Here is a 20120-nt window from a genome sequence, read left to right as displayed (position 1 = left end):
ATTTGATGAAGTGTTTACTTAAGAGGGCGGTTCATTAAGAATTTGTTAACGTTGGACTTGAAGACATCCAAGTTGTAGTCAGGTGGGAAGCAGGCAGACGGAACAGAGTTCCACAGGGATGCAGTTCTAAGAAAGAAGCTTTGTTCATGGAATCCACGTTTTGATTTAGGCACAGATAAAGAGTGGGGGAAATTTTTCACTGTGGATTCAGCTAGACGGGTGTTTTTCGTGAAAGATTGGCGAGGGGGGACCAGAGATTGGAGTTCAGATGAGCACCTGCCATGGAAATAACGATAAAACAAGGATAGGCTCGCAACGTCTCTTCTGTGGGAGAGAGGTTGCAGGGTAGAGAAAAGGGCATCCCCCATTAAGCCACAAAGTCTATTTTGTACTCTGTCAAGGCAGGATAGGCTGTTTTAGCAGCTCCTGCCCAGATATGGCAGCAGTATTCCATCCTTGGACATACTTGGCTTTTATATAGATAGAGAATTGCATCAGTAGTGAGATATCTTCTGGAGCGGTAGAAGGATCCCACCATCTTTCCAGCGACCTTGGCAGCAGACCTGATGTACGTGTTCCATTTCAGATCAGGAGTAAAGGTCAAACCCAGAAGCTTGTCAAAACAAGGGGCCTCTCCCAGACGAGAGCCATCCATCCCAATTGATGCCGGATGGGGATCAGAGCGCTGATGATGTAAGGATAGGAGTTTGGTTTTAGATGCATTAAAGGTAACCAGCCACGCCTTTCCCCACTGAACCACGCGCTCGAGATCAGAGGAGAGAGAATCAGAGAGAACTTTGTCATTTACAGCCTTTGATGTGTTGCCGTAGATGGTCGTGTCATCAGCATAGATGTCAACGAATGATTTAACTATGTGTTTAGGGAGATCATTGATGTAGATCAGGAAGAGAGTTGGGCCCAGGATTTCCCCCTTAGGAACTCCAGCATTAATACTGCAGGCCTCCGATTTTTGTCCATCGACCACTACTCTTATGAGCCTATTGGAGAGAAATGATTTAATGATTGAGAAAACATTTTCAGTTATACCGTAGCTGGAAATCTTGTGAAGTAGACCCTTATGCCATACCTTGTCGAAGGCCTTTGATATGTCAAGAGAAATTGCCCTAGAAAGGAAGCCTTTGTCAAGAGATTCACTAATCCTGTGAGATATAACCGTCAGCACATCTGCAGTAGATCTTGCAGAGCGGAAACCATATTGTGTGTCACTAAGAAGGTTGTTTCTTCTGAGGTGGTTGACTATTTCTCTATTTAATATGGATTCCAGCAACTACTCATAGCACACAGGAGACTTATTGGTCTGTACTGAGAGGGAGATGACTTATTACCTGAATTCTTAAATACAGGGCATACTGATGAGGTCTTCCAGGGAGTCGGAAAGCACTTCTCCTTAAGGCAGCACTTAAACAGTTTCGTAAGTATGGGAGCAAGTTCTGGTTGAAGCTTTTTTAACACTATAATTGGGATGCCGTCAGGGCCAGTTGCTTTACTGGAATCAAGGTTCTTGATTATCTTGGCAACCTCATGCACGGATATTTGTATGTTACCTAGCGTGTTCTGCGTTATAGGAGGAAATATGGGGAGTTGATGGCCTTCGTCGCATAGGGCAGAATTAGCTGCAAAGTTCTTTGCAAATAGTTTGGCCTTGTCTGACGCTGACGAGATGACCTCTGGTCCATTGATAATGGTTGGGATAGAACGCACACTTCTGTTCAGGATCCTATTTGTTATTTGCCAAAACTGGTGGGAACCAAGCCGCTGATCAGCTCCCTTGGATTTAACAGACTGGGCATATAGCTCTCTTGCATTTTTTATTACTCTTTTACAGTGGTTGCTGGCGTTCCTGAAAGCAGCTTTAGTCTCAGTGCATCTATTACGTTGGTAGCTATGGAAAAAGTGATTTCTGTGCGCGATGGCAGCAGCACATTCTGGGGAGAACCATGGCTGGCTGTTAGGTTTTTGTTGGAATTTTTTAGATGGTATGAATTGGTGTATACCTACAATTAACCATTCGGTCAGATCTGATACTATAGAGGACACTTCCTGGAGTGCAGAGTTAAATCAGATATGAATGTACGGAAGCTATCCCAGTCAGCCATAGAGTATCGGTATACAGTACGGTGGACTGGGGACTTATTACATTTCGTTTTTATTTTAACTGATACAACGGAGTGGTCGGAGGATCCTAGAGGAGAATGAACGGAACATGAACATAGCTCAGGGGAAGTAATGGGTAAATGGGTAAACCGACGAGATTGTGTGACAAATTTCATGTTATCTCTCCAATTATGTCGACTACTTTACACTTTTTCCGATACACCATCTCATTGGAAATTTCTTATGGATACTGATGCAGCTGCAAGTGTGATTCTGCCCACACATTACGATAATAACACTGCAGGCTATTAACGGCAGCTCCATCTGTACAGTTGATACCTCATCACTTACAATTTGACATACCTTGGAAATTACCTTGGAAATTATGGGGATGGTTTAGTCCTTGCATGAATTGTAAGACCAACTCCTATAATATTCTATTACAAAAGAATCATCAAATGAAAGGAAAACAAAACCCTTCTATAAATAACAATACATTTATTTAATTGACCTACACCACGTGCGTAGGTTGCTAAGTGTTAATATAGAGTCACAGTGAAGAAGGTAATAAGGAGATAAGAAAGGTTTATCGCTGAGAGTGTTTTCTTGAGCAGTATGTCTTCAGGTGGAGATAGCTGTTCTTGGCATGGACTGGGGTGTGAGAGAAGATGTCTTTTTATGGGAAGTGCTCGTCTGAGCTCCAGTCTCTGGTCCCATCTCGCCAATCTTTCACAAAAAACACCAGTCTAGCTGAAACCACTGTCAGTAATTTTCCCCACTCTTTATCTGTGCTTAAATCTAAACGTACATTCCATGAATAAAGCTTCTTTCTTAGAAGTGCACGCCTGTGGAACTCTTTTAAAAAGGTTGTTCATATACGGCTCTCTGGAGTTCGTCCAATTTTTGACTTTCATCCTTTTTTTCGTGGCTCCTTTGGCAGCAGTGGAAGTCGACCGTCTTTTTTTCATTTTCTTCTAAAAAAAAAAGGCACCAAAAAGCCAAACTTCCTTTTTCCAACCGAAAGCCCCGCATTTTCCTGTGCGCACAAGACGCCTCTTCTCCCCTCTCTGACTGTGGGTGTCCACCTCCGGTTCGCAGCCAACTCTCATTAATCCCCACAAAAGAGCATGCAACAGTCAAATTGATAATGCCTCGGTTTTTTTTTGGTTTTTTTTACTTAATATGAATATGAACATGTCTATGGACAGAGACATGTCTTTCCTGTTTGACTACCAAAATACATCGTCACACGAAATCCAGCCAAGAATTTTTTCCCAATCCTGATGCTCGTTTTTCGCATATTCATCTGAACATGGTAAGACATCGGCCAGTTTTTACGAGCCACACTACATCCTCATCATTGTAGATCGTTTTACTCATTAGCCAGGGGCTATCCCCTTGCAGGACATTTCCTCGAAATCTGTAGCCTGGTCATTTGTAGAGAGTTGGACTTGACATCGTATTCCAGATTGTAACCTGAAAAAAAACGTATCCCAGGGTTCTACTATATGTTGTTTTAAGCAAAAACAGCCCTACTTATTTAATTACTTACTTAATTAATTACCTATTTACTTAATTACTTATTTAATTACTTATTTAATTAATTACTCACTTAATTACTTATTTAATTACTTATTTAATTAATTACCTACTTAATTACTTATTTAATTACTTATTTAATTAATTACCTACTTAATTACTTATTTATTTGCTTATTTAATTAATTACCTACTTAATTACTTATTTATTTGCTTATTTATTTAATTACCTACTTACTTAATTACTTATTTAATTACTTATTTAATTAATTATTTGCTTACTTACTTAATTACTTATTAAATAAGTAATTAAGTAAGTATATAATTAAATAAGTAGGTAATTAAATAAGTAAGCAAATAATTAATTAAATAAGTAATTAAATAAGTAATTAAGTAGGTAATTAAATAAGTAATTAAATTACTTATTTAATTAATTACCTACTTAATTACTTATTTATTTGCTTACTTATTTAATTACTTACTTATTTAATTACCTACTTATTTAATTAACTACTTAATTACTTAATTAAATAAGTAATTAAATAAGTAAGTAATTAAGTAAGTAATTAAATACTTACTTATTTAATTACTTACTTATTTAATTGTTGTGTAGTAATTTTTCCGGAAAATTGGGTAAAATTGCATTTTCCCTAGATGTGAACACCTTGAAGATTGCAAATACAGGGGACATACTTATGTCTCTTTTCGACATTGTAATAGCTGGTATTTTATTCTAGCCGATAGCGATAGACTTCTTTTTTTTTTTTTTACTAAAAACATAATAGTAGTAGTTCTACTCGAATTGTCATAAGTTTTGGATATATTACTATTTTCGACATGACAATTAAGTTTTTGCTTAATATTTAAAAATGTGACTGGTGTGATCGATGCTGAATTGTCCCTCCAGCAAATCGGCCATGTCGTCGAATCGGCTGAACCGAAACGTACCATTCCCTTTTTATTTTGTTCAAATCAAGATAAATACTTAGTTGTTTTTTTTTTATATCATAAATTAATCATAGAAAATATTTTCTTAAACGACATTGAATGCTGCAATTTCATTGGCTCAGTGTTTTGGCAACTTTCAGCATTTTACGAAAACAGGCCAGAAAATTCCGACAAATCCAACGGTTCTTATTTTGCATGTTGGCATGATTAATTACAATCGATATCAGAATCGGAAAAAAAATGGTGCAGTTTTCTGGTGCCAAAAACGATTCTTAAAAATTGTTTTGTTTTTTGAACGTAAGGGCTACTAATTGAGACCACGCCTAAGAAAGATTTATATTACAGTTGAACTTCTGCATATTAGTAAAACCAGGGAAGCAGGTAGCAGGAAGGGAATTCCAAAATCTATGTGTCCGAGGGAAGAAACTATTAGAGTAGTAAGCTTTCTGGCATTTAAGGACCTCAACAGTGAAGGGGTGTGATTTTGTTGCTAAGCAGGTTTGTAGGGGATATGTATATCGAGAGGGCACAAGTTCTACAAGTTCATCAGAGCACATTCCATAAAAAAATATTTGTAAAACAGAACACAGATGCAACATTGTGGCGATTGGACAGGAGTTGGAGCTTCGTTGACAAAGTGGGACCTATTAGATTTAAGACTCTTTTTGGACCCTATCCAAGAGGGAGAGGTTAGTTGTAGATGTACCAGCCCAGATGTGGCAATAATACTCCATACATGGGTGAATGGTGGCCTTTTAGAGGTACAGGATACTCTCAGGTGTGAGTAGTCTTCTAGCTTGATAAAGGGAACCTTATTAAAAATTAGTGCATAGTGATGCTGAAAAAAACTACCCCCTCCCCCCACACACACACCTGACAAAAGTTGACGTAGATGACACTCAGAATTTAAAAATTAAAAAAGTTTTTTAGATATTATTAATTTCTGGAAAATGCTCAAATTTTCATGATTGCTTTGTTTTTATGATGTTCATCTGTAAACAAGTTTCAAAATTTGAATTGATGAGGCAAAGAATTAAAAAAAAAAAAAAAGAAAAAAAAAAAGCAGGCTCCTTCAGTCTTAGACAAACTATGGGTACCCAACAGTGAAGGGGTGAAATTTTATTGTTAAGCGGGTTTGTTGGAGATATGTATATTGCGGGGGCACAAGTGTAATGAGTTCATCAGAGCACATTCCATTAAAATATTTGTAAAACAGAACACAGATGCAACATTGTGGCGATTGGACAGGAGTTGGAGCTTCGTTGACAAAGTGGGACCTATTAGATTTAAGACTCTTTTTGGACCCTATCCAAGAGGGAGAGGTTAGTTGTAGATGCTAACGTAATGTACTTGCAATAACCCTTATCCCTGAGTGGCTTCCGGGCCTTGATAAGTGGTGATCACTGTGTAAAAAAAAAAAAAAAAAAAAAAAAAAAAAATGCACCAGCCCAGATGTGGCAATAATACTTCATACATGGGTGAATGGTGGCCTTTGCAGAGGTACAGAATACTCTCAGGTGTGAACAGTTTTCTAGCATGATAGAGGGAGTCTACCTTCCTTAATAGCCTTCGCAATGTCCTCAATGTATTTGTTCCAGTTCATACTTCCTGTGAATGTTAAGCCGAGGAGTTTGAAGGAAGAATTCTCAGGTAAAGTTCTTTATTTGTTTGTTTTTGTTGAAAACTTAATTTTCCATTGTTGAACGCTAAAATGATAATTTTTTTTTTTTTTAGATTAAACTGTCAGAAAAATTAAAATCTGTACATCTAGAACAAATCTATTTTTAAGCTTATAAACATATTATATGAACATATTATATGAATATATTATATGAATATATTATATGAATATATTATATGAACATATTATATGAACATATTATATGGTTTTTAAAATCATCCAAAAACAAACTTTATCACTGCATACGTAGAAGTTAAAGAAAAATTGGAATCAGAATCGATAATCGTATTGGAATCGGGATTTAAAACAGAATCTGTAATTGTATCGGAATCTGGAATAATATTGGAATTGCCCATCACTAATAAGTTAATAAATTGTTAACCCTTTCACTTGGTTATATGTGTTCAACCGGCCAACGCAGGGTAAATACAACTGCTATAGGTAAAAAAAAAAATATATATATTTATTTGATTGTGGATTATATAAACATTTCAACCTACTTACCTCTTTACCTGTAATTTCGTTTATATGACAGGACACTTTAACTGTAAGCGGGTTTACTCTTTCTTCCATTCGCTTTTTTTTTTCTCCTTCTAATTTTTGTAATTTTTGTGTTGTGAGCCAAAAATAAGTACTTTTTTCTCCTTTAAGAAAATATTTTAAGTATTTGATCAAGATTATTTAACTAGCCGATCTATCCGACATTGCCTGGGCATCACATATTACAAAACCTCGCGTTACATTTATTAGAAATACATACAATTTCGCAGAGGTCCATCGAACCGCGTGGAGTGAGGTTTTTGTTGGTCTTTCACTTGGTTAGTCTGTCTGACCTCTGAGAGGAATTTGAAAAATGGATGACATCAAAAAATGGTGTGATGTCATAAACAATTACAAGTAGTTGCCAAGCAGCAGCAGCAGCAGCAGCAGCAGCAGCAGAAGACATAATTGTCTGTTATTATTACTATTTACTTGCCTCCCCATGAGGGCAGAGTTAGACACAAGGTCAATTTTTAATGTGGGGAAAATCTCGCTCTCCAAAAAGGGGCACTTTGGATAGGAACAAAAATAAAAATTGTCTCAACCATGAAGGATTTCTCCTCCACTGGCCGAGGACAGATGAGCCGTTCCTCTTAAGTAATCCAATTTACCAAATTTCCACTGCTAATGTACTACGATATTGTCCCATTGACTGTACACTCTTTAACCCTTATCCTTGAGTGACCTTTAGGCCTTGATAAGTGGCGACTCCTATGGATAAAAAAAAAAAAAGAGGACAGAAAAGGTGAAAGATACTACACTAAGATCTTAGCCCTTATTGTTGGCATTGGTTTCCCTGATATCTTTCTATTAGGAATCCTTTCTAGAAGGATATTAGATACTTACAGGAGGGACCACGTGAAATTTGCCATCATCTCTAAGTGAAAGTGTATCTGTGGAACGAACTGGGTTTGAACATGGTACACCCAGGTTTTCGGCTGGCATTGTTAACCACTGAGCAAGCATAGTCTAGCTTACGTCACCACTTTTCTCTGTATCTTGTCGTAACATTACCCACGTTTACACGCGTGACTCGCACGTTGTATGCAGTCTACGTCACAAGGAACATAGGACATACCTGTATTAGTTTGCGCATGCGTAAAACTAATCATACCTAAAAATGGTTTAATTTTAAAACTTTCTTATTTGTCTGTCGGGTTAGCTGAATTGGTAAGGAACATGGCTGGAGCGCTAAATGAAGAAATGCAGTTGGAGAACTTGTTCGAGTACCCAAACGATTTCTTCGTATTTTGTTTCATTCCCTGTTAATTAGAAAGGTTCTGTCAACAGAAACTTGACTCTTTTTTTTGCAACAACGTTTATTTCCTCATTCTCCCACCACACGTGACTTCTCATTATAGCCGCGACGTCACCCACGTCTTTAAAATGATCATCTTCTCTGACATGCTCTCTTTCTTCTTTTTCCTTACCGTGACGCAATTTCGTACACAGATCGTTATTTGCATATAATCTGTTACATTGTTCCTTGTCAACATATCCTTAAAACCTACATCATGTTCGGAGTTGGCCTTTCGTGGTCCTAATCTGGGTCTACATCAAAGAGTAAAACAATAATGAATTAATTTCTGTTACTTGAAGACTTCTCGCTGCGTTGCAGTCACCAAACTACTTGCTTAATTTTTTAAAGTGAAATAACCATACTTACAAAACTGTTTAAGCGTTGCCTTAAGGAGAAGTGCTTTCCAACACCCTGGAAAACCTCGTCAGTACAACTTGGACGTCTTCAAGTCCAACATAAACAAATTCCTGATTAATCACCCCCTTAAGTAAGACGCTTTATCAAATCTCCAATACCGACTATTACTACGATATTATCCCATTGATTATTGTACACAAAATAACCCTTATCCCCGAGTGGCTTACGGGCCTTGATAAGTGGTGATCCCCATGTAAAAAAAAAAAAAATTCAGAAGAATTTCAATAAATAAATGTAAACTTTTCACGTTATTTTTAAACATTTTGATTATATCGTTGCATTCAAATTTGAATAATATTTCTACTTCGCAAGTTGTAATATTTTAATCTCTCCTCTCTTGGCAACCCCTCAGCAATGAGGATGATTTTTTTTTTTTACAAGGTAGTCACCACTTATCAAGGCCTGGAAGCCACTCAGGGGTAAGGGTTATTGTGTGTACAGTAATCAATGGAATAGTATCGTAGTAATCGTTGGTAATGGAGATTTGATAGTGTCTTACTTAAGAGGGCAGTTTATCAGGAATTTGTTTATGTTAGACTTGAAGACATCCAGGTTTGGTGATGATGATGGATGTGTTCTTGGTTTTTTGGCCAACAAGGCTAATCCTAACCTTGAACTGCCTTTCACAGTGTAACACACCACTTAAAAAATCTCTAACTGCCACATGTCCATCTAACCTGGTTTGTGTTTCTCTTTCTTCCGGACATTTCTCATCTTTGACTTTACACGTCCATTTTCATCGACATCGACTTTGTTTTTCCTCGACCACATGGTGCATTTCTCCTCCTTTTTTTCCTTTTTCTTCTTCCACACACTCCCTAATTTGCATATGCGCATTTTTCAGCTGCTGCTTCTAATCTCTTTGCAAGCCAACCATTCTTCGCTGCTGCTACTATTTTCCTCACGCGCTCATGTGTACTATGCGACACAACACGGTTTTACGTGCGTAACATATACGTAGATAGTGGGGATCCTCATTCAATCCCGAACAACATCAGGTCTTCCTGCTAGTAGGTAAATCAAAATTAAAGAAACAACAAAAAATACATATTTTTTAACAAATTTTCTTTATCATCTGCTATGAATCAAAATGTTTTTCTTTTCCCAAATATTGTTGATTTAATTAATAAAAAAAAAAATCAATAACAAAAACTTTGACAATAAATCTCCAATCATGCTTCTCAACAGCGCCATGAAATAAAGAACACAATGATTCGAATAAAAACAAAACAAAAATTAAGAAATTTATTCAACGTTTCATTTTTATTTAATGAAAAGCATTAAATTATACATAATATATATACATAATATATATATATATATATATATATATATATATATATATATATATATATATATATGTTAGTGTTGGGACGATTAATCAGAATTGGGAATCAGAAAGTTTGAGAGTATCAGAATTGCTATCGGAATCCGAAAAAAATTTGTGCTTATTTTCCGATGCCAAAAACGATTCTTTTAATTATTTTATTTGATTTTGTTTAAAACAAAATCTTCCTTAGATGGTAGCAATGTCAAAATAATAAAGATTTATTGATTTTAAAAAACCAATAAAACTAAAATCTGTCGACTATCTGCCTCATTTTTTTATGTTCGAGAAAACATCTGCACATTTGACGTGTTTTTACGGTAATCGGAATAAATAGAAACTTTATAGTTAAATATTTAGAGATTTATAAAGAATCAGAATCGTTAATTTAGTTCGGAATCGTCCCATCACTTATATATATATATATATATATATATATATATATATATACACATACATATATATATATATATTTATTTATTATCAGTAATAAATGAAAGAGGAAAATGTAAAAAATTAGTTGAAATATTTGCTGTCATGGTTTTAGAGACGATTGGCCAAAAAGATCACGTAATTAGTTAAAGAAAGGAGCCTTAAAATAGAAGTTCAAACAATGTTCAGATGGCCATGAAGCCGTTTCTCATGAAAAATAGAATAAACTGAATTGCCATACAAACTTATGGTTATTCATAATATTTGAATTCTTCAAATTAATTGTTCTCATCTGGAGTTTTATTTTCACAATGTTTTCATCTACGTAACCTCCGACTTCTTCAGATGTATCTTGCTGAACTTAGAAATCTGCATAGAATTTCGAATGGAACCCGTGGCATAGTGGATAAAGTAATTGGTAAAATTCAGTTGTAAAAGTTACACTCTATTTATATAAAAGCCAAGTACGTCCAAGGATAGAGTACTGCTGTCACATCTGGGCTGGAGCTACTAAAAATAGCCTATCCTGCCTTGACAGAGGACAAAATAGACTTTGTGGCTTAGTGGGGGATGGCCTTTTCTCTTCCCTACAACCTCTCTCCCACAGAAAGACATTGCGAGCCTGTCTTTGTTTTATCGTTAATTCCATGGCAAGTGCTCGTCTGAGCCCCAATCCCTGGTCCCCCCTTGCGAAAAACCAACGTCTAGCTGAAACCACTGTCAGTAATTTTCCCCATTCTTTATCTGTGCCTAAATCAAAATGTAGATTCCATGAACAAAGCTTCTTTCTTAGAAGTGCACGCCTGTGGAACTCTCTTCCATTTGCCTGTTTCCCACCTGACTACAACCTGGATGTCTTCAAGTCCAACATAAACAAATTCCTGATAAACCGCCCCCTTTAAGTAAGACACTTTATCAAATCTCCATTACTAACGATTACTATGATATTATCCCATTGATTACTGTACACGCAATAACCCTTATCCCCGAGTGGCTTCCGGGCCTTAATCAGGGGTGACTACCATGTAAAAAAAAAAACAAAACAAACAACTCTTCAACCGTCAATGTGGGTGACACTCAAAAATACAATTGCAATAATTGAATAACACCGAAGATGAGCAACAGTAGTTCAAAGAATCCAAATGTTTGTGTATAAGTTGGTTTTGTAATAATAATGCCCATTAATCATAATGCTTACATCTTTCTTCTGAGCCCCACGGCTTTTATATTTGTCATTTTTTGTGATTTGTTGGTTCACATAGCAACACCAGGCCCAGGCTTATTTTACCCATGATCCCATCACAAATATAGCGTTTATCGTAAATATGCAGAAACAACAATGCACTGTGATGCACACTGCATGCGTTCGATGTCGAAAAATGTTGATTAGTTTTTGGTTCAACGACTTTTTATAATTTTCAAATAAATTGTTCCGAGATCTATATATCACACAACGTAATCCCAAAGTTTCCTTGTTTTTTTTTATTAGTAATTAACGATATTTAATATATGAGGTGCCTCTAATAAAATTCCAAACTTTTTTGTATAGGTACTTAAAATTGTCGTCGACGCTTGAAAATTCAATATTTTATTGCTATACATCTTATGAGATGACTGAACAACTTTTATGGTTTCAGGTTCAAATGAACAGCTATAGCAGGAATTGGAATACACCCTACTAAAGCCTGATTGTCACAGCTGATGAATTTCAAAAATGCGATCTGGATGTGAGGACACTTTAGAAGAACGATTTGCAATAAAATTCTGTTTTAAATTTGTAAATAATGCCACAGAAACGTATGGAATGCTTCAGACTGCTTTTGGACCATCTTGCATGAATTGAGCATCGGTTTTTGAGTGGCATAAGAGACTCAAGGAAGGCAGGGAGTCTGTGAGGGATGATGAGTATTATCTTTGGCACAATGGATAAAGTGCTAAGTAACAAGTTTTAAGTGACAGTCTTCTGGAGTTTGAAAGTTCAATCTCAAGTGTGGGCAATACTAAGAATTTAGTTACGAATTATGTTAAGAATTCTACCCAGCCATGGTTGATGAGACGAGAACAAGCTTCCTTTGTTGAATCAACAAGAATTTTAGTTTGCCTGGTTTTGACAAGATGTTTATGAAAAAAGGTCAAAGATCACAACGGCAGAGACGTTGTGAGAATAACACCCAGGATGAAAACAATAGCTAAGAAATTTTTAATTTTTAAACTGTCGACATTAGTAACAGCAGCAATATTAGAGTTTGTTTCAAATATTTCCGAGTGATAGAAAAGTTCATTAACTCATACGTCAAATGTTTGTCTCTTTTGTTGTGACAAAATTGTGAAAATATAGATATGCTATGACGATAATACTTTTTGGTACAAGTCAGACACAAATGATATCAAAACGAAGGAAAAAAGCAGATGACGATATCAACATTCATATACAAGAAGTACAAAAATCAACCAATATTTACGATCATTTTATATGTAAAAAAAAAAGATAAATTAGTCGTTAAAATTCTGTATTCACGAATGTTCGACTCTCTCTCATGCAATGGTGTGTTGAGACTGTAGGTCATGGAAGTGCTGTTTCACAATAGAGAAAATTTTCTAAAAAAAAAAAAGAATCTACGTCTTTAGCGTTTCAGTCAGACCCCCCCCCCCAAATCAACAGAGCATCTAAGAAACAAAAAGCACCCCCACCCTCCTAAGTTCCTCAACCCAAATTAGCACCAATCAGATTCCTCAATTTGTTTTTTTCGTACAAAACAATTTAAAGGTTTATGAAATAAATTTCTCAAAAGTTAATAAATATTTAAGAAAAACCTTGATGTTGTTTAATTTTATTTTTAAATTAAAAAAACAAATAAAGACTTTGATGCTATTAAATGTTATTTGAAAAAAAAAAAAAATACAGGTGCTGAAATGAAAGGTACAAACTATGTAACATTTTCGTGTTCCATCGGTGAAATAAATCCTTTCTTCAACTTTTTGTTTTACTGGCCTAAAGCAAGGTAGATATGGATCCAGACATTGCATATATCTTGGCAGCATTTGTTTGCTGCCAGGGAGTGGAAAATTCAACTGAACCAATCGTTCGTCTACAGTTGCATGAGCGTCGATATTTATATGCTAGACGGCATCCATTCTTTGTTAAGTCTTTTGCTTTATTGTGGTGGGTGACTAGCTTCTCTTTCTCAACAGCCATACCTAGTGGTGCAACTGGTATAGTTGCCGATAACCCCAGCATAATAACAGCAGATAGTAAAGGATTACATAATACACACATTTCACACAAGTTATAGAGAAGATGATAACGTGGAAAATCGAATCGAAGTAAAACTGAATGGCAAGATGATGTTTTGGATTTTTTCGAGATGACGATTAATGATTATTTGAAATCATATTTCAGATAAAAAATACATCCAGTCGAATCTAAGTTGTTACCAGCTGTTTCCAGGTGATGTTTATTTCTAATTGTGCCCAATAGAAGCTAACCTCTTTGCGACGTCCATCTTTCGTCGCAACAACGTTTGGTAACAAATTTAACACAGGGAAATTAATATACTGTCTGAGAAAGCATTTTTCAACAAAAACAAAATCTCCAAGCGGAAATTTAATTTGCCAACATTCAGTTTTCCTTCTTAAAACTCGGTATTTTTCCACATTGTTATTGGCTTTCTATGAATTATCGGTTCTTGTTGAGAATTCTTCCAACATTAAAAATAAAAAAGAAAAATCTGTATAATGTACATACCTATGATGCAAAGAAAATATCATGTTCCAAAAATCACGTGAATTTATCAAGTAGTTTTATTTTTAGTATAGACAATCATTTTTTAAAAATTAATGGGAATTTGTAGGCATTACAACAAAAAATCTTGCAAGTTTGAATTATTGACTTATCTTTTTTTGAGATTGTTTCCAAAATGGCAAACAAGACAAATTTAATTTTCTTATTTAAAAAAATAAAACTAGTTGATTAATTTGTGATTTTTTGAATATATTTTTGTTTCAACACAAGTTATTTTACATTATAAAGATTTTTCTTTGATTTTTTTTAATCATACATACATATATAATGCTTCAAACAGAATATATCTTATATATACATACATAGATATGCACTCATACATATATGCACACACTCTCATACATAGGTACATATACACATGCATACAAACATATATAATGCTTCAAACAAGATATCTTATAAATACATACATATATATATATATATATACATACAAACATACATACCTATATATATATATATATACACACGCATACATACATGCACACACTCTCATACATAGATACATATACACATACATACATTGTAATCCGTTATATAAATTTCGTGATGTGTCATGTTTGGCTTAAGAGTCGAATTGATTGCACAACGTGATAGGATTTGCAGGAAGAGATAGTTTAACCTACAAAATTCCTCAAGTTAGATGATGTGGCAGCAGTTGATTGGTTGATGTGGCAGCAATTGATTAATCGATTACAGAATCGATTGATCAGCGAATCACTTGACCGTTTCCAGGATCTTCTTTTTACTACAGTCGTCGAGTAAAATGTTATGCGTTGCTCGAAGAACAATCGGTAAACACATATTATCCTCGTGACACCTATGAATGAAAACCGCAATATTTTTAATGAATTTACATGAAAACCGCAAAAATGAAAATGGTAATTGCCGATTCAATATTTGTGGAACGGAAAACGAGATGGTGCAACAAGATTGATCTGAAGTGATCGAAAAGGCGAGATAGTAAATAAGAAATGTTAAAAATGTCATATTTACCTGCCAGATTGGATTTCTACAGATGGGTTTAATATCACAGATGCAAAACTGTAAAAGCGAGAAAAATAAGTTTTATTTATTACTAACAAGGTCATCTGGTGTTGTCCGGGATATTTACAACAAAATAGAAAGGTTAAAAAGCTTCTTCATCTACTCATCATCTCTATTATCCTATTGTTATATATTGGTACCTTATGCCGGTAATTAGGGATTATGTTAACGAGTATGAATTTTGGCAAGGGTCACGTTAGTGACAGCAAACGAAAATAGACCCAGTGCACCTAGCGTGAGTAAGGCAAAATTTCAGAAGTTAAACAAAACATGCTAGAAATGCAGTCAAATGATATGACAGAGATTATGTCATGTGTTTGGATAATGGATCGCACATGGAAAATTGATGATAAAGAAATGAAGGACCAGCAACTGCGCATGTATGTAACATGACTGTTTTGTTGATCATTCATGGATAATAACACACACGTGTGTGTTTGTTGGGAATGACATGTGTGAACTGATCGTTTAACGTTTTGCTTAAAATGAAAATTTTCTATTTCCACAGGGTGCGGCAGAAATACGTCCCACATTTTAAACTTTCAAGTTTGGAGACTAGAAAAGAGCTTTTAGCAGTCAGGTTCGGAAACCATGGGAGGTGACACATATCTGGAAAATTGAAACAGAATCTAAGTGAATATTGCCTTTAGACTCTGCTCATACATGGACCATTCTAAGGCTAAGTAATAAAAAATGAAGAAATAATTTATGTGGTCTCTCCCCCAAAGAGAAAACTATCTGAATAAAACCTTTGAAAACCCAGCAAGTCTCCATGTTCTATGTATGAATAGATTCATTTCTAGTTAAACAGACAGAAAAATAATGATAAACAAATTGAAAGATCAGCAACCGTGCATGTATGTAAAAGGACTTTGTTTTTTTTGATTGCTCACTAGTGAAAACGTACACGCGCAAAAGTATGCGTTTGTTTAACGTTTAAATTGTTACATTCTCTCGCGCTTTCTCTAGCAACTGAGAACAATTGTTGACGAATTATTTTTCTTTTTACTTTTGTTCACCCCAATTATTTAAGAAATGATAGTGGTGTTCGCCATTCTTAGCATAGGGAGGAGTGTTTTGTAACACTCTTGCGCATTAGTACTTTTCAAGTTGGGAAAAACATAACCACCACTCCACCAGTGGGATTACATTGGATATAAAAATCTTAATATCTAAAAAAACTACTTGTCTGCGCCAAATTTAAACATGATATTCGTTTTCAGCATACCCGAAAACCTATGAAAAGTCATCATTTTAAATGTGAGTGTTGAGGTAGAAAGAAAGTTTGAAAACAAAAATACTATTTTTTTTTACCTTATCGTTTTTCCTAATTTTTGGATATATTAATTACTGTAACATGGCAATTAAGTAGAGATCATTGGTTTGTCTTAAAATTCAATATTAAAAATTTCGACTTCCATATTATAGTAGTTGCACGAAAGAGCTTGAAACATAAACAAAATTTTATCGATACGACTTAGAAACGAGGTTTCGAAAAGGTTAATGCTATAAAAAGGAAAAAAAAAAAAGACAAAATAATGACTCAAAGGGCAATAACTCTAATACAACACGCAAGCGTGTTATATTTACTTCCCCTTGAACCAATAGCCTATGGATGTGGATGACCTTTTTATTTTTTTCATTTAAATTTTTAAAGCAGTTTATAATTTTTTTAAATGGACTTATTTTGATTTAGGTACTTCAATAGACTTTTAGGGTCTCATTTCATTAAAAAAATAGGGGCAATTTTTACAACGTGCCCCAGCGTATTGTAAGAACCCATCCTCCCCATGTTAAGAACTGCTTTTGGAATCTCCTCCCCCCCCCCGCCAACCTCCCCATGTTAAGAACGGCTTTCGGAATACACCCCCCCATCCCATCCAACAACCTCCCCATGTTAAGAATGGTATTTGGAATATATCCCCCTCCCAACCTCTCTATGTTAAGAACAGTTTACGGAATACCCCCTCCCCCAATGTTAGGAACGGCTTTCGGAATAACACCCCCTCCACCCAACCTCCCCATTTTAAGAACGGCTTTCGGCTGACATACATTCAGTGGGTTTTAACAGTATTTATATATATCTTTTTTATTGTTTTCACTATTCGACTTGTTTGAAAAATAATCTTATATATATATATATATATATATATATATATATATATATATATATATCGTGCCATACCCTGCCAAAAGCCTTAGATATATCTAGGGCTACTGCCCTACCTTCCCCTGTTTTCTCCAGTGCATGGTATATACATTCGGAGATTACAGTTAGGATATCTGCAGTAGAATGGGCTTGGATAAATCCATATTGATGGTTGGACAGAAATGTAGTCACTTTAAGGTGGTGAACTAGAACTTGATTAATTAGGGACTCAAATATTTTGGCGAAAAGAGGGAGGAGGTTAATGAGCTAATGCACCCAAGTCATATAGATATATTTCTTTTATTTTTGAAATCGCAACTTTATAATATATAAAATTTATTAACTCTATAATAATATATACGAAATCTGCAAGAATTAAAATATCATATTTAAATATACTTTACAACCAGGCTATGCCAGGCATCCTTGCTAACTTAAATAAATACTTTTGCAGTTTTAAAAAAAGAGCTATAATATCAGAGCATATCTATTTACACTGAACATCTACAGAATGTCAACATCAATATATTACATATGAAGGAGTCCGCTGTGGAATTTCCACAGGTTCTGCTAGTAATGTAGTAATATGTTACTGATTTTGACACAACAATTAAGGAGATAACATTGTTGTTAGTTGAAATTCGATTTTTTGATTTTCGTTATTATTTCAAACAAGCACCTAAACTATATATAATCTTACAGTTAAGTGAGTAATCAATTTCACACAATTATTTGTAAAAAATGGTTGACTTACTTTGGAAAACTAAACAGATTAATGAGTTCTTGTGTCGTGGTGAGCAGAGCGTCCCTCGTGTCATTCGGTAATTCATTTGGGGCGCAAAGTTGAGTGTAAACTTTGGTCAGGCAGAGTACGGCTCGAGGAATCAAGTCTTGACACCGAGAAGCAAGCTGTAGAGTGCGAAAAAGAAAATAATTTTTAAATCAACAAATGAAAAAAAAAAAATTTCTGTTTTGAATTAATCATTGAATTAATTGTTCAGAATTTCCACAATATTTTAAATAATAATGATGCATGTATCTGTGACAAAAAAAATATATATTTTCACAAAAATTACGTATATTGATCTGCAGTTAAATGGGCTGGTAAAAAGAAAAAAAAGAAATAAAATACACAAAAGTTTCAGCTAGGATTCGTCATTGTCAACTTTCTCTCTCAACTTCCAGAATGCGTTCTCACAATCACCTCTGCCAAAAAGCATTTTATTAGAAAACTGTCTCCATTCCATTTGCATATGTGTGCAGTGGACGATGAGATCTCGTGCGATTCAACGACATTATACCTTATAAATTCATGACCACCACCTTAATTTCTCTCTCTCTCTCTCAAGTCCCATCTAAAGGTAAGTTGCAGAGCCACAGAATGCACACATACATGGGTGCTTTCTTCTTTGCTTATTGCATTCAACTCTACCAATACTAAGAGAAGGAAGAAGAGAAAGTCGAAGAGAAAAGAGAAAGAAAAGGAACGACGAAAAAGTAAGAGCGACAAATGGAGGAAGATGAAGGAAATCTTTTTTAAATGATTAATAGTTTTGCTGGTACTTGTGCAGTTTAATCAAGACATTAAAAAAATGAAAATATTGAAAAAAGGTTATATTGTATGTACCTGTTTTGAACTGAAGATCTCCGAAAAAAAAAATTTCACTTAATTTGATTGAGTAGTTTTTTTTGTTTTACAGCGGAAAAAACATGTTTTTATGAGAGCGTGTTGAAGGCAGACATCTTGGATTTTTAAAAATTTTTGTTTGGCGTTTAGAAACGCCACGGGGAGATAACTCCAGTTAAAGCGCCGACACTCCCTCCCCATCTTTAATACTAGCTTTTCTTCCTAAAAAATCGAACCTTTTGCTCGGTATCATAACTAATTGTTTTTCGCTGTAAAAAAAAAAACTACTTGATGAAATTAAATGAAATTTTTTTTCAAATAAACTTCATTCCATAACGGATACGTACAATTTAAACTTTTTTTCAACATTTTCATTTTTTAATGTCTTGATTAAACTGTACAAGTACCGTTTTGCTAAATTGCCCCCAAATTTTTAGTTTTCAGAAAATATTTACCTCCCTTTTGTTAAAATTAGAACTCTCCGGTTTTTTTTTTCTCTTTTTCGCAAAACTCAGTTTTCACTAATTCTTTTCCAAAATTCTTTTCACTAATAATTAATTTCCTGCCTCATCGTTTTTCATAAATTTTTATATGTTCATTACTGTGACATGACAATTAAATACCATTGGTTTCATTTCAAAGTTAATATTAAATTTTCGAATTTGCTACAACAATGAAGAACACATTTTTGTCTAATAGATAAACAAATAGATTATCTCCCTTAACAAAGAACTCTTCTATGAGTATCCATAAATAATTTTTTTTTTTTTTTACATGGGGGTCACCACTTATCAAGGCCCGGAGGCCACTCAGGGATAAGGGTTATTGCGTGTACAGTAATCAATGGGATAGTATTGTAGTAATCATTAGTATTGGAAATTTGATAGAGTTTCTTACTTAAGGGGGCGGTTTGTCAGGAATTTGTTTATGTTGGACTTGAAGACATCCAAGTTGTAGTCAGGTGGGAAACAGGCAAACAGAAGAGAGTTCGTGCACTTCTGAGAAAGAAGCTCTGCTCATGGAATCTACGTTTGGATTTAGGCACAGATAAAGAGTGGGGAAAATTATTGACAATAGTTTCAGCCAGACGGGTGTTTCTCGTGAAAGATTGGCAAGGGGGGGACCAGAGATTGGAGTTCAGACGAGCACTTGCCATGGAAATAACGATAAAACAAGGACAGGCTCGCAACGTCTCTT

At 35.0% G+C, this 20120-nt stretch overlaps 2 protein-coding genes across 2 annotated transcripts in view; both read right to left on the bottom strand.

Moving 5' to 3' along the window:
* LOC145265608 (ubiquitin-like modifier-activating enzyme 1) overlaps positions 1-6961 on the bottom strand; it is a 194905-nt gene extending 187944 nt beyond the window's left edge. The window contains exon 1 of the mRNA XM_080121619.1: positions 6787-6961. Coding sequence (XP_079977745.1) covers positions 6787-6855 — 69 coding nt within the window. The 5' untranslated portion in view covers positions 6856-6961. The remainder of the gene's footprint in view (positions 1-6786) is intronic.
* A 7368-nt stretch (positions 6962-14329) lies between these two features.
* Positions 14330-20120, bottom strand: part of LOC145265610 (AP-5 complex subunit zeta-1-like) — a 90704-nt gene continuing 84913 nt past the window's right edge. The window contains exons 17-19 of the mRNA XM_080121628.1: positions 18051-18205; positions 15097-15144; positions 14330-14920 (exon numbers count right to left, since the gene is read on the bottom strand). Coding sequence (XP_079977754.1) covers positions 14818-14920; positions 15097-15144; positions 18051-18205 — 306 coding nt within the window. The 3' untranslated portion in view covers positions 14330-14817. The remainder of the gene's footprint in view (positions 14921-15096; positions 15145-18050; positions 18206-20120) is intronic.

This window comes from Euprymna scolopes, chromosome 40 (genome assembly GCF_053919585.1).
Source record: "Euprymna scolopes isolate OS-2025 chromosome 40, ASM5391958v1, whole genome shotgun sequence".
In the NCBI taxonomy this organism is placed as follows: domain Eukaryota; kingdom Metazoa; phylum Mollusca; class Cephalopoda; order Sepiida; family Sepiolidae; genus Euprymna; species Euprymna scolopes.
Note: the sequence above shows the minus strand (reverse complement) of the source record. Positions and strands in the feature narration are given on the sequence as shown.